General features: G+C 38.2%; 1 protein-coding gene across 1 annotated transcript in view; it reads left to right on the top strand.

Moving 5' to 3' along the window:
- Nucleotides 1-14,114, top strand: part of LOC117394415 (alpha-catulin) — a 120,020-nt gene that overhangs the window by 102,966 nt on the left and 2,940 nt on the right. The window contains exons 7-18 of the mRNA XM_033992664.3: nucleotides 2,184-2,384; nucleotides 2,921-3,007; nucleotides 3,852-4,010; nucleotides 4,106-4,198; nucleotides 6,718-6,868; nucleotides 8,525-8,562; nucleotides 8,819-8,869; nucleotides 8,982-9,136; nucleotides 9,662-9,710; nucleotides 11,006-11,062; nucleotides 12,082-12,201; nucleotides 13,761-13,844. Coding sequence (XP_033848555.2) covers nucleotides 2,184-2,384; nucleotides 2,921-3,007; nucleotides 3,852-4,010; nucleotides 4,106-4,198; nucleotides 6,718-6,868; nucleotides 8,525-8,562; nucleotides 8,819-8,869; nucleotides 8,982-9,136; nucleotides 9,662-9,710; nucleotides 11,006-11,062; nucleotides 12,082-12,201; nucleotides 13,761-13,844 — 1,245 coding nt within the window. The remainder of the gene's footprint in view (nucleotides 1-2,183; nucleotides 2,385-2,920; nucleotides 3,008-3,851; nucleotides 4,011-4,105; nucleotides 4,199-6,717; nucleotides 6,869-8,524; nucleotides 8,563-8,818; nucleotides 8,870-8,981; nucleotides 9,137-9,661; nucleotides 9,711-11,005; nucleotides 11,063-12,081; nucleotides 12,202-13,760; nucleotides 13,845-14,114) is intronic.

Here is a 14,114-nt window from a genome sequence, read left to right as displayed (position 1 = left end):
TTAAAATGTCATTCACTACTGCCATATTACTTATTACAAGAACAACAAAAACCACACAAGCCTACTGCAACCATTTTATTATGCATAACGTGTTAACAGGAAAAAAAACTCGAAGGCCACAGTCTTTTGAGTTTCACTCCAACTTGAACTCCCAATAAGTTTATTTAATCAAATTATGAGGTTGACATATTTAAAATTAGTTTGTCTTTTACTAGTTTTTTTAATTGTCTTGAAGTAAGCAAGCAAGGTTGAATTGAATGGGTGGGCCAGTGACATCACTAAGAGGGGTGTGTCAATTAAAATGAGTCTCAATACTAGGGTTATACTGTCTGTCTTGGTGTATATATATATATATATATATATATATATATATATATATATATATATATATATATATATATATATATATATATGGATACCCAGAAGTCTAAGTCAATTTTGCAACTTCTTATATTGATTGGTTTAATATTACAACATCTAAAGTTCTTGTAGCTTGTCTGACAAACTAAAGTTTGGTACTGCTCTTCCTGCAGTTTTCAGTCTTGCTCCCACCCGTTAACGCAGCCTTCAGTTCCACTCCCATCCTTTCCCGTGAGATTTAAAACTCTTTATTCCCGGTCCCACCTGTTCCCGCATACACAAAGAGAAATGTATTCCCGTACCGTGGGAATCCCACGGGAGTCCCATCCTAATGTCACTCTCTACTCCCCAGGGCCAAACTGCAAGGATTATCTTCTCTGTGACACACAGATCTTCTAATTAACTCAAGTTTAATGTTTGGTTTAATCATGCCTGCCCTGAACATAGTGAAACCAATCCATTACTTGAGCTACACATTATTTAAACAGGTACTATGGGGGAAAATCTGTTCAAGAAAAGTAAGTTATTGCTAATTAATAGTTATACTACCAAGTATATCATTTGCTCTGTTCATTTTAAAAGTGTTTTAAGGTTTTGTGTGCTAAACATTACTTTGAAAAATGTGAAATAAACAAATAAACACCCTCTAAAACAATTGAAAGGGGTTACATAGACTGTAAACTTGATTTAAATCACCAAAATGGGATTTTAAAAAATGGCTTTAACAAACATTCCTTAAAACAGAGTTTCCAATGCTGTACACTGTTTAGATCAAGGGTTGTCCGTCTCCTTGTCTCAGTTACTTCACAAGACTTTGTTCCAACAAACCTTCAATGAATAATTGATCTTCAACAGGGTCAATTACATAATGATATACCTGGGAGAGGGTGTCTGTGTGTGCGGGTGCGTGCGTGCGGGTGCGTGCGTGCGTGTGTGTGTGAAATGCGAGACGTGTGTGTTTTGTCATTCCCTACATGGTACAATGCATCATTTGGTATTCCTGTTTGGTGTTTTAGGGAGCTCAAGGCTAATAAATAGATTATGGTTGAAAAGGGAGCCTAGTTCTGTCTCCTTTTTTTCAGATATAATAAAGATGAGGATATTGATCTGAACCCATCTGGAACTGCAGTGTTTATTTAGTGTGAAATCTTACTGAAATCCCCACAGTCTTGCATTGTTTACCAGAGAGAGAGAGAGAGATTTGCTCCTGCTGGCCAGCCCTATTTCAGATTGTGCCTCAACTAAAAGCAGGATATCACTCCGCTTTTCTCATTTTTATTATACTCTGATCAGAACTGTTAGAAAATACCTTGCCTCAATTCCACCCACCCTGCTTTTTCTCCACAACCCTTAAACCCCACTGGAAATCCGACTGTGTGAATGGTTCCCTATGAGAATTCTTGCTTTGACCTGTGCATTCCTGCCTGTAGTATGATAAATCGGACAGGGCTAGTTCAGCTATACAGGCCATGCGGCTTGACCTCATTGATCTTCAGTCCTCCTGATCAGCAAGTTGGTTGCAGCGGTGGGGCGACATTCAAACTGAGCCTTTCAAATTGAGTTATATATTTATTTTATAAAGAAAGTTGGACATTTAAAAAAAAATATATATACAGTATATATTTTAAGAATATCCCCTTTGGTCACGATTTTTTTTAATTACATTTTTTGAAATTTTAAAACAGTTTGTGTGAACTCTATGGAGTTTCAAGACGTTGCCCTGCCAAAACATATTACATTAAAGAACAGCTGCACAGATAGGGAAGTTAACATGGTAGTTATGCACACAGTGACTGAAGGGGGTATTTTCTGTCACTGTGTAGAACCAGCTGGAAGGCCTGCGAGAGGGCCTTTGCCTGCTGTCCAAGGAAAGCCTGACAGCCCTGTTGGAGGTGATCCTGGAGCACACAGAGGACTTCACAGACTCGGCCTACACCAGCCACGAGCACAGAGAGCGCATCCTGGGACTGTCCCGGCAAGCCCGGCTGGAGCTCGAGCAGCTCATCGCTGTCTGGATGCAAGCCGTAAGTGCTTCAGCATTGCTTCCTAACACTACTGCTAAAAAGAGTCCCCTACCATAACCGTGGCCCACATCCAGCTACTGGTCTGCTTCTTGTTTCTTGTTTTCATTTTATACAGCTATGAACAAGTATTATTGTATTGTATTGTATTGTATTGTATTGTACTCCTCAAAGCAATAATGGACAGTTCTTAACAATAACTTAAGGTTTACTTTCACATCTCCCATTAGTCATTCCAGTTTAACCATTGACTTATTGTGCAACCCAGGGGGCCAGTATTGGTGCTATCTAACAGGAAATGCTACATTTCAGTCGTGCCATGATTTTTGCAATGGTTTCCATTAAACAGATGTATTGTTGTCAACCTGTATCAGCGAATTACTAAAACTGTGACCTCTTGCCGGGAGGAATATTCTGCACAAGCACTATAACGGCGCAGTCTGATAATTCTGATATCAAGTAGACCCCTTTCTGTTGGACTGCTCTGTTCTGTAAAACTACGCAAAGCAAAACTTACTATTTTTTTTTCTACATGGCAGCAAAATCCAAAAGCCGCAGAAGCAACTGAAGAAATGGAGCTGGCCATTCTTAAAACATGTCAGTGTATGAATGAACTAAAGAAAGAGGTGAGTTACTTTGTCCAGCCTAGGATAAGATTACAGGGGAGGAGGAGGAGGGCGAGGGCGAGGGCGGAGGGCACCATGTTACAAGCACAGTAACACACTCATGGCAGTTTAACAACAACACCCCTAGGTGTGCAGATATTATTTTGTTATTGCTTTCAGAACTCATGGTTTCATCTATCCCTCTCTCTTTTTTTGGGGGGGGGGGGGGGGGGGGTGTGCGGCTGTGTTTGCCAATTGCACAGTTATCCCAGTTTTTGCTATTTGATACTTTTTAAAAGTCACTGTAACAAAATATGCCACTAGTTAAAATTATTATTATTATTATTATTATTATTATTATTATTATTATTATTATTATTATTTATTTCTTAGCAGACGCCCTTATCCAGGGCGACTTACAATCGTAAGCAAATGCATTTCAAGTGTTACAATACAAGTAATACAATAAGAGCAAGAAATACAATAACTTTTGTTCAAGCAAAGTATAAGTGTGACAAACCACAATTCAATAATACAGCAGATAATAGTGATAGTTACATCAGGATATGATTAAATAGTGATAGTTACATCAGGATATGATTAAATACAAAGTACTACAGGTTAAACACTTGGCAAAATTCCATACTATAGTGAATATGTTTTCTGTAAAACAGGACGAGTCCCCTGATTTACAGCAGCTTCTGTTTTAAAATCAATGCAATGATTAAATCCGGCACGCAAGTACAGCCATACTTGTAGCCATGATGAATCAAGGAAAATGTCAAATGATTTCTGCTGTTCAAGATCTATTTGGCATGGCTTCTCTGGAGCCGGTTTCTGGTATAATGGCACTGTTTCTCTTTAGCTCCACAATGCAGCAGCAGAGCTGACTGCAGACCTGTTGAAATACCATGCAGACCACATTGTGCTGAAAGCCCTGAAGGTGTCTGGTGGGGAGGGCAGCCTAGAGGCACTGGCTAAGTACACCTGCGAGCTCTCTGAGCAGAAGGAGCAGCTTGTTGAGGTGAGAGACCTCTGTCTTCATAATAACGGAACAATCTTGGCATAATAAGCTTCTAAAATTTGGTTTTGTTGGTTTTTGCTTTGCTTTTCCTCCAGACCTGCCGACTGCTACGACACATTTCAGGAACCGAGCCCCTGGAGATAACCTGCATCCATGCAGAAGACACCTTTCAAGTGATTGGACCACAGGTAAACATCAAGCATGTATTGCTGTAGCAAGCTTCAGTTTGTTTTTATTACAGCTGTCTTGCTTGTCTAAGTATCCAGTGTGGTGTCAATACTACCACAGTACTGTATATCTCACAGCAGTCATATTGTAGTTTTACACACAAGCCTTCTTTCAACAAAGGATCTATGTACATTTTAAAACCTTAACATTAGCATACATGCAGTCTATTTGTTTTTGTAGAAATGAATACATTCTGTATCACTTCATCTTAGTACAGACAGTGCTTCTATAGTTTACTGTGTACAGTCCTCATTAATTCCCTGCCCTTGAAAAATAGCCATGCTTTAATGTGTAGGTAAGATAATAACAAACAAGGTCTACTGCACTAGTATTACAATTACTGTACTCTGCATGAAACTGGGCAATGAGTAAAGACCTAAAAAAATACAAAGCAATCAGCTGAGGCTGCTGAAGTTTCCCTTCGTAGAAAACTGATGATTTTTTTTTTTCCCTTGTTTTTTTAATGCCAAATTCTACAATAGTTCCTTTCGTCCATCCAAACGAATGTGAAGAGGATTCTTTCTGGGAATATAATCATGTCAATTGAAACCCTAGTCACCAGAGAGCGAGACAGATAACAGTTTGTTCTGTTGTCCATGAGCCATCGCTGCTTGAGGCTTTAGGAAATAGCAGGGGGTAGTCTGCAAAAACATGTTTGTGTAAAACAATTAGGACTTGGACTTGTATACAAATGCAGCAGTGTCAAGAAGCCTAACATAATGAAGTGCCTGATGTGGCAATTGGTAACTGACCTTGCTAACCCTGCCAGAAGATCTGCTAACAGGACCCAGTGTTGTATCATTAACTTGTAAACTGTCTCCAGATTGTCAGACCATGTGAGTGAAAATACAGGAAATGCGATTAATGGTAAAACAGCAGGCTTCTGGGTTGTTTTTTTTAACTGAAAAACAACCGTCTCATTGTCACCAGAACCCTGAGATGGAGTTACAGTCTTGTACAATGTACAATATTGCTCTATATATGCTGTAATACACAGTAATACATTTTCATGCTCTAATGAGAAGGAAATCGACTCATTCGTATACTTTTTCCTAAAGCTAGGGAAGGGACACTCGATTAATTGTGAGTTCAAACAATTTGGATGCTTTTGCAAAAAGCAGCTGAAAAAAACACACAAAAGACATAATGACTATTCTGTTAATAGATTGAGCGAAAGGTTTGTGCATCAATCAGAATCTTTTTAATCAATCTCAAACCTCCACAGGACATTGCAAGTCGTTTCCTTTTTACAGGCCAGTGCTCTGGTTAATGATCAGTCCTAATAATAAAAGACACCGTCTTGTCACATAAGCATCAATCGCCTTGATCTTTTTTTGCACAATAACACAGAAAGCATTATCATTTGGTATTGATTTTGCTGGAGGATGGTTAGCAGGTTAGGGTATTATTTCATAGAAAAGCCCCAAAAGCCTACATCCTGGGGCATTACTGCTTATATTAAGACTACAAATGTAATTATTCTTATGACGTGTGAGTCACTTGGCTGAAACAGTCTTTTTATGTTGTTTTAAAACATTCTGAAAAGACTTGAAATTCATCCAGAGAATAAAAAAGAACAGTGCAGTTGCAGAACTAAGTCCAGTGGAATTCAGAACACCCAACGGAGCAAGAATGTTCACCTGGCAAGCTTCAGTAGAAAAAAAGAGTTTATTTCAAACATAATGAATATCATAATGTGCCGAACTGTTATACATTAAGTGTTGGATGAGTATCACATAAATATAATCCACTAGAATAAATAGTGCAGTGTGTTTCCAGTGAAGGCAAAAGATGTGTTTAATAGTTAAGTGCTCCTGATATAAGCACAGTTTAATGGTTACTTCATGGAGCCTCTGAGAAGTGTTTAATTTACTGTAATAGATTGTTAAGTGCACCAGACACTTGCACAGCAGGCATGGTTCAGTAGACCTGATGGCTACACAGCATTTCTGTCTTTATTAAAACAGCTCCTTCTGCTGACAGATCTCCCTGCGTCTTATAAAACATACTCAATTGTCAAGTTTGTTCATTGTAAGACGTTTGTGGATTTGGAGGGGGTATTCTGAATTGTCATAGTGAGAAGCATTCAAAACTTCTTAGCACCAATCGTGGTGCATCTCCAAGGATTTGATACAGTATATAAAAAAATATATATAACCTTCATCTTTAGTTCTCATTCCACTGGAGGGATTGCCCTCAAAGCAACTCTAGTGACCCCCTCCATTCCACTGACTTGGTACATAATATTGCTGCAAGTCCTGATCAATTGCCCCCACTGTTGAAACAGAAAGCAGTGTGATAGTATATAAAAAGAAATGTGCAACAATTAAGGTAGTCTACGGGACAACAGTAAGTTGTGAGAATGAAGCATGTATTGGTGGTGTTTTTTTTTTTTTTTACCTTTCATTTGCAATGGGATTTTTACTTAGGGCTTAGTGCCACCTGCTGGCCTTTATAAGTTTTTTTTTTTTATCTACAGATCATTTCTGCTGCACAGACACTGGCCCTGCACCCTTCAAGCAAAATCGCGAAAGAGAACCTGGATGTTTTTTGTGAAGCTTGGGAGTCGCAGCTGAACGACATGTCCATTCTGCTGAGGGAAATCATTGATTTGTTTGAAGGCCGACGAGGTACGAATCTTACTCTGGTTTTTTTTTTTCATGTTTTCTATCCCATCTGTCTTACATACTGTAGCCCTCTCAATGTTGTTGTGTGGAGACTGGCCAGGAAAAGCTTTAAAACTGAGCTGCTACAGCAATCAGGGTTTCCCTGACGGCTGTGTTCTTACTTTGTACAACATACATGGGTCAGGTTGCTGTCAAACTTGGCATTTTCAAGCTGAACCCAACACTGTACGATCCAAGTCAAACTCCAAGTAAAGATCTATCATTTTATAAAGCCTAACCCTTGACTTTCTCCTGATGTTACCTTGAATGTAAACTTCTGTAATTGATGTCATGAAGGCAGTTTCCTGAGAGGAATGTGAGGATGAACGTCAATGAACCTAAGAAACGCATCTACAAAATATAGACCTCGATTTGAAAAAAAAGCCCATTAAACAACATGGATTATGACAAATACATTGACAGCCAGGACAACATACATTTAAACCTGGACCAAAACCAAGCATGTTGGCATATGATGGTTTGTCCACGAGAAATGTTTTTTTATTATTTTTTTTTTTTACTATGGGAGTTTTGCTAGGTCAAGTGAAAATCAAGGGATGGAGTTTTAGAAGAGACTTCTGAAAATTACAAACCACTAAGGATTTTTTTAAAGAAGCGTGTTCCACACTGAATAAGCTCTAGTATATTACTACTTATATTGTAACTGATTCAGAAATGAGTAAAACAACTGATTCCTGTTTTATATGTGGACCATCAGTCCTTATCTAAAATACGACGAATCTGATCTGTTTATGAAAGAGCTAGGCTGTTAATAGGAGTCAGGTCAGTGGAATAGGCTCTGATGACCTTGGTTAGGAGTCAGGTCAGTGGAGTAGGCACTGGTGACCTTGTTTAGGTGTTTGGTCAGTGGAGTAGGCACTGATGACCTTGGTTAGGAGTCAGGTCAGTGGAGTAGGCACTGATGACCTTGGTTAGGAGTCAGGTCAGTGGAGTAGGCACTGATGACCTTGGTTAGGAGTCAGGTCAGTGGAGTAGGCACTGATGACCTTGGTTAGGAGTCAGGTCAGTGGAGTAGGCACTGATGACCTTGGTTAGAAGTCAGGTCAGTGGAGTAGGCATTGATGACCTTGGTTAGGAGTCAGGTCAGTGGAGTAGGCACTGATGACCTTGGTTTCCACATTCCTTTCTAAAAGTACATTGGAACAGTATAAAAAGTCTTTAATGAAAATGATATAACCCAGACAGTTTCCTGGTGTTTCATGGCCGGGTTGCTGTACTGGAAGAACATGTCCCTTTTTCGCGCTGTGACTCAGTGATGTATATTTCAAGGATCTGAAAAGCTGCTGTTCAGCCACAGAGTATACCCATAGTTTTAAAATATTCAATACAGACCACTATACCTAATTCCGTCTGGAAGATACAACTGCCAGTTTTTGTAAAGGTCCGTAATGATCCAGTTTTTGTAAAGGTCCGTAATGATCCAGTTTTTGTAAAGGTCCGTAATGATCCAGTTTTTGTAAAGGTCCGTAATGATCCAGTTTTTGTAAAGGTCCGTAATGATCCAGTTTTTGTAAAGGTCCGTAATGATCCTGTTTTTGTAAAGGTCCGTAATGATCCTGTTTTTGTAAAGGTCCGTAATGATTCTGTTTTTGCTTCCAGGAGAGAAGAGAACCTACCTTTCATTGCCTAGACCAGGGGTAAGTGAAATCACGAGCTTCTGATTGGCATACACTTTTGTTAGATTATAAGATGTATGTAAATATTGATTGATTTAATAGCTTAACAGTTCTAAAATGTTCTGAACTCAACTCATTTCAAGCAGCATTGCAGTATACTATACACACTCCTGAAGTGTCATGGTATTAACTTTTTTAAATATAAAAAAAACACAAGCCCACGTCTTTGATCTACACAAAGTGTAAAAGTTTAACAGGACACTTTTTTCCCCCGTAGAAGCTCTCAGCTAATCTGAAGACAATAAAACCAGTCAAACTTGACTCAGAGGTATGCTCTCTTTTATATATATTTTTATATATATGTGTGTGTGTGTGTATTATTTATTCATGTCATTTTGCAACACATTTTAAGTATAAACTGGTGCCGCTGTGTGTTTCAGGAGCAGACAGCTATAGCTAAAGTGGGTCTGGAGTTACGGCTGCTGACGTCCGACCTGGACTCTGAGAGTGAGAAGTGGGAGGACCAGGAGCATGAGATTGCCCGGCAGGGGCAGGGCATGTCCAGCATGGCATACTCCATGTACCTATTCACCAGGTAAACCTGCCGTCTCTCAGGAAAATTCATTTAAAAAAATGTAGAAAAATGCCCGCCTACCAGCCATCAACCTTTTTGTCCCTTTCAAGCCCAGGGGCCAGAAATGCAGTCATGGGGGGATTGTTGCATTTAGGGGGAAAAAAAACTAAACTGAAGAGGATATACACTTTATTAGGGTCTGTACCTAACACCACGTCATGCCACCATTTTGCCCAGCTCACAGGCTCCACAAGGTCCCGGAGGGTGCCTCAAGGGAGAGGCACACTGAGGGTAGATTTAAGATGTGTTAGCTTGCAGTACGTTGGTGTTTTCGCTCCTCAATTATTAAGGATGTTGTCGAGATTAATGTGGTTTCCAGTCTGAAGCAGTTTTTTTTTCTTTTTTTAAATGTGTGTTTGTATTGTATTTTTTCTTTTTTTTTTATTTGTGTTTGTATTGTATTTTTCATTATTGATTTTCAATAACTGCCAGCTATACTGCAGTGAAAAAGATGCCTAACACTTGCATTTTGTCTTTTGATTTTAGAGGGGAGGGCCTCCTGAAGACAACCCAGGATTTGTTTCACCAAGCAGAGGTACACATGGAGTCTTACAGCATTTATAATGCACTCTGTCAGAGGCATCATTAAAAACAATGAGCTTCACTCCCAGAAAGAGCACAGATCAATATGTCATTTAAAAGGGCTAACAATCATGTGTCTTTCTAAACAGGAACGCTGCATCATACTGTGTTTTTACACCTGGGACGCTAGCCATTTGCTGTGGACATTTTTTGAAGCACATTCAACCTGGTTTCACACAGAAGGTGTCATTTTAACATTGTGTCAGGCTGTCTCAAATAAATCTTCTGATATACATCTACATATGTCATCTGCACATCCTATCCATACGAAACGAGCAATTCCTAAAGTACTGGGTATAAGGATAAAAATAATCTGTTCTGATGAAAATGACTACAAACAATATGAATGAACTACTTGATTATAAGAAAAGTGAAGAGAGGGTTAAGAGAGTACCATTAATAATTACATATTCTAAATTATTACCCGACATTTCAAAAAGTGTTTGGAAGCATTTGCGTATACTTTATTATTCAGGAGATATATTTCCGAAAACACCAATCGCAGCTTTTCGAAGGGATGCTAATTTGGCTGGCATTTTAGTTCACAGTAAACATAAAGGGATCATAGATACATTAAGGGACATTAAGGGAAGAAAATAAATGTATAAATAGAGTAGATACCATGAGGCCTGGAGGTTTAAATAGAAAGGAACAGTAGATCGTTACATCATTAGCTAAAGATAAATAAATGTGTGGTTACCGTGGCATCAAAAGCCTATAAATACCGCCAATGTTTGTTTTTGAACGCACTTTACCCTGACGAAGGCATGTTAAACATACCGAAACGTTGGTATAATTTTTTTAAGCCAAGAAAGATGTTAATATTTATACAGGTGGCTGCTTCTGGAGGATCAGATCCAGCCTGTCAGTGTCAGTAAATTTTAAACCCTGTAAAATAATTGCTAAATAAAATAAAAATACAAAAAAGTGCCATGGATGTCAAATTGTGTTTGGTGTATGATTTAAAACATTATTATTATTATTATTATTTGTTTTAGAATTGAGTGGCCATTCAGTCAAACTGCAGACAGATGCATCAGTTTCTTAAACGAATTGACTTCACTGTGAATCCAAAATGTTTCTTTGTTTTTTTGTTGAGGGTGTTTGTACGGGCTAAAATCAATGGGCTTCAATACCACTGTTCCACATGGGATGCCAGGTGGCTGCAGTACAAACAGAAGTACAGAACGCACTGAATACATTATCTAGATGTGTTCAAGCTTGTTCATTTGTTTGTGTATTCTACAGGTGTTTGCCGAAGAGGGCTTCAAATTATTTTCTTCACTCCAGGCTTTCTCAGCTCAGGTACGATAATAAATGAAAATTGAAACCACGACCCAGACAAAATTGTTTTTTGTTTAGTTACATTTTTCCAAGCCAGACATGGTGAATATGGAGTTCAGCTCAAGCCCTTCAAGCAATGTTTAATTAAATACCTGTTCTTGACATAGATTAATGGCTGGTTAAGCCAAATGTATTTTGTAACAAATGTGAGGAGTGAGAAATTAATGGTATCGGGGAGTCAGACTATGAAAATATGCAGTGTGGGTGATACAAATTGAAACGCTTTAATGCAACAGTAGCCTGTTTCTGTGTAAATGTAATTTTAAATTCCTTCATTCGTCATAATGTTTTGGTATTTTAGCAACCCTGTGTTTTAATAAACATGCCTTCATTGCTGCTTTTTCAACAGCTTCTAATAAACCATTTCAGTAGCTTACTTCATTTGTTTTAGTATGGTAATAAAATGTAACAGTACCCTTTGCTTTGACCTGTAACCAAATATACATGTGTACACGCCTGTATTCTGTGGTTCTCTAGGTTGTTTGATTGTGGGTATCGTGCAAAGAAAATGAAATCTTTGTGGCAGGAAACAAAAAGATGGAGGCTGCGCATTTTGAGATCTTGTCTTCATTGTTGATACAGAGCTGTATTCTACAGTAGGGTCACCTCTGTCAAGTTCAAAGGGGTTGTCCAGTAACACTGCCACATTGTTTTAACCTTTGGCCTTATCAATAATTTGACCATAGGTTCTTTTCAAATGACATTGCATAAGGAGGGCGGGTTTATTTGTATTCACTGTATAGTTTCAGTAATGCTTTCATGATTGTGTATACCTAACACAGTATGTGGTGCTGTAGTGGGTTCTCCTAGGGCACCCTTGTAAACATGCTGCTTCACCTCTGGATTTGCCTGTAAGTGTGCATGTGATTGGATTGTGTTTGGTATATTTTTGTTGAAACTGTGCAGTTACAAAATGATTTGCTGGTTAAAACTGCTGGTATTCTAATCATTTTGCACATTTGTGTACACTTGTCCTTCAGCTGGGAGATGATGAGAAAGCCATCTTTACAGCAGAGACAGAGAAGCTGGAAGCCTTGTGTCAGCAACTGCAGATAACAGCTAGAATGCCTGTGCAAGGCAAAAATTCGACTTTCCTCAAGGTACTCCTCTATTAAAATCAATTCAGAGGATTTTTGTATTTTTCTTGGACTGAAAAAAGGCACTTGCGTGAACACTGAAAATACAAATCAGACCTGCCATACCTAAACGTGCTTCAGTATATCCACACAGAAGGTCGGGGTCAATGCTTGTTTTTCAGTTGTAGTTCCATTTTAAAATCAATTCCCAATTCCAATTCCTTCAAAGAAATTGGAATTAATATTTCCGAGTCATAATCATTGTTGTGATTGTTCAACTGCTTTTGTTTGAAGCCAGTTTAATTCAATTTAAGTAATTTGTTACCACTTTGAGAAGCTTGTTTTAACAGAATGCTGTTATTTGCAATTTTGATCAATGATGTGTTGGAATTGATTAAAAGGGAAATGGTAATGGACATGGAATAGATTTTAAAAAGGAATTAGAATTGAAAAACGGAATTAAACCCCAACTGTAGTCCACAGATTGTCATCCTCTCAATATCTTGTGTTTAAAGAACATTTCATTCCAATTGGATAGAGTGAGACAGACAGGCTGGATCTACCCCCAGTACGCTGTGTTACTGATACACCCCAAGTGTGGAATAGGGGTGCAAATCATTTAGAGTTTAAACGTCAAGTAAAGTGTTTTTAATTTGCTTAATCGTCTAAACTTTGTAAAAAATGCGCAGGTGAAATATTAAGAAGCGTGTGTCTGCAAATAACGGCTACCCAGTTTTTTTTGTTTTTTTTGGTTTCTTTTTTATTACTTCCTTCCTTTGTCACATGGCATCATTGTCATTGGATCGCATACTACCCCCCCCCCCCCCCCCCCCCCTCCTTAAACAGCGTCTTTTCAAAATGTTTTTATTTTAACGTTTAAACTATGTATTTTTAAAAGTTTAAAAATGTATTAAATTAAACTGAACCTAGCACCCCTAGTGGGGAATACAAATTGCATTGGGTAACATCAAAATAAGATTATTTCCCCATCTCCTCATGTTGGTTTAAAACACTTTCACTGTGAATTTTTAAATTGGGTTGACATTTAATTTTCAAATTATCTTGATTGCTACGAGAAGCAGATCTATGTGTCTGCAGCTTTGTAACTGAGGGCTAGTTTATAAATGCAGTCTAATTCAATTGTGGATGTTGGACTCAATGAATTAGATTGCTTGTCAGATATCTGGGAAACCTCGTTTGATAACGTTTATATACCAACACTGCCCTCTGGTACTTTCTATCGATCTTGTTTCCATCTCATACTTGACACTAACTGGATTTAGGGCTAGATACTGACTGATTAGTTTGTCCATAGAAGCCGCAGAGGAAATGAAACAGCAGCTGAATCTGCTAATGGAAGCATTTGTAAAGTGGTGCGTTGTAATGCATGACAGATTTTTAAGAACTAAAAGTATGAATTTGGAAGGTTTATTTGAAATTAGGTTATTTTATTGTTGGGATTGCATTGTGTATTTTTTAAATATGATAATAATGTGTACAACTTTTATTTTTTATTTTAAAGAAAGTGTCTTTGTTAGAAATGTAAAGTAAAATGTGAATTTAAATACTTGATTGTCTTGCAGGTGGATTCATCTATTCAGAATACCAAAAGTATCTTGACAGTAGTTGTCTATATTCTTCCTCTTTGCAATAAACTAATCAAAAAGGTAAGATTCAAACACAGGCATTAGCAGTGACTGGTGACACTGCTACTAGAATTCTGAAGTAAGTTTCTTTGGTTTAAGTGCAAGCATATTTGTCTCCTGCTATTTCTATGTACAATACTGCATTGATAGAGTAAATTAAATAACCATTTAGGTTTTTAATCATTGACCTTGATATGCCACAGAATGGCTAAGCACAGCCACTAACGATACCTGCCTGTCATCACCTGGCACTGCTAGGCCAGCTCAGACCTTTGTATTCTATTGCATTGT

Source organism: Acipenser ruthenus, chromosome 3, assembly GCF_902713425.1.
Source record: "Acipenser ruthenus chromosome 3, fAciRut3.2 maternal haplotype, whole genome shotgun sequence".
NCBI classification, from domain to species: Eukaryota; Metazoa; Chordata; class Actinopteri; order Acipenseriformes; family Acipenseridae; genus Acipenser; species Acipenser ruthenus.
This window is presented reverse-complemented; position numbering and strand designations above follow the sequence as displayed.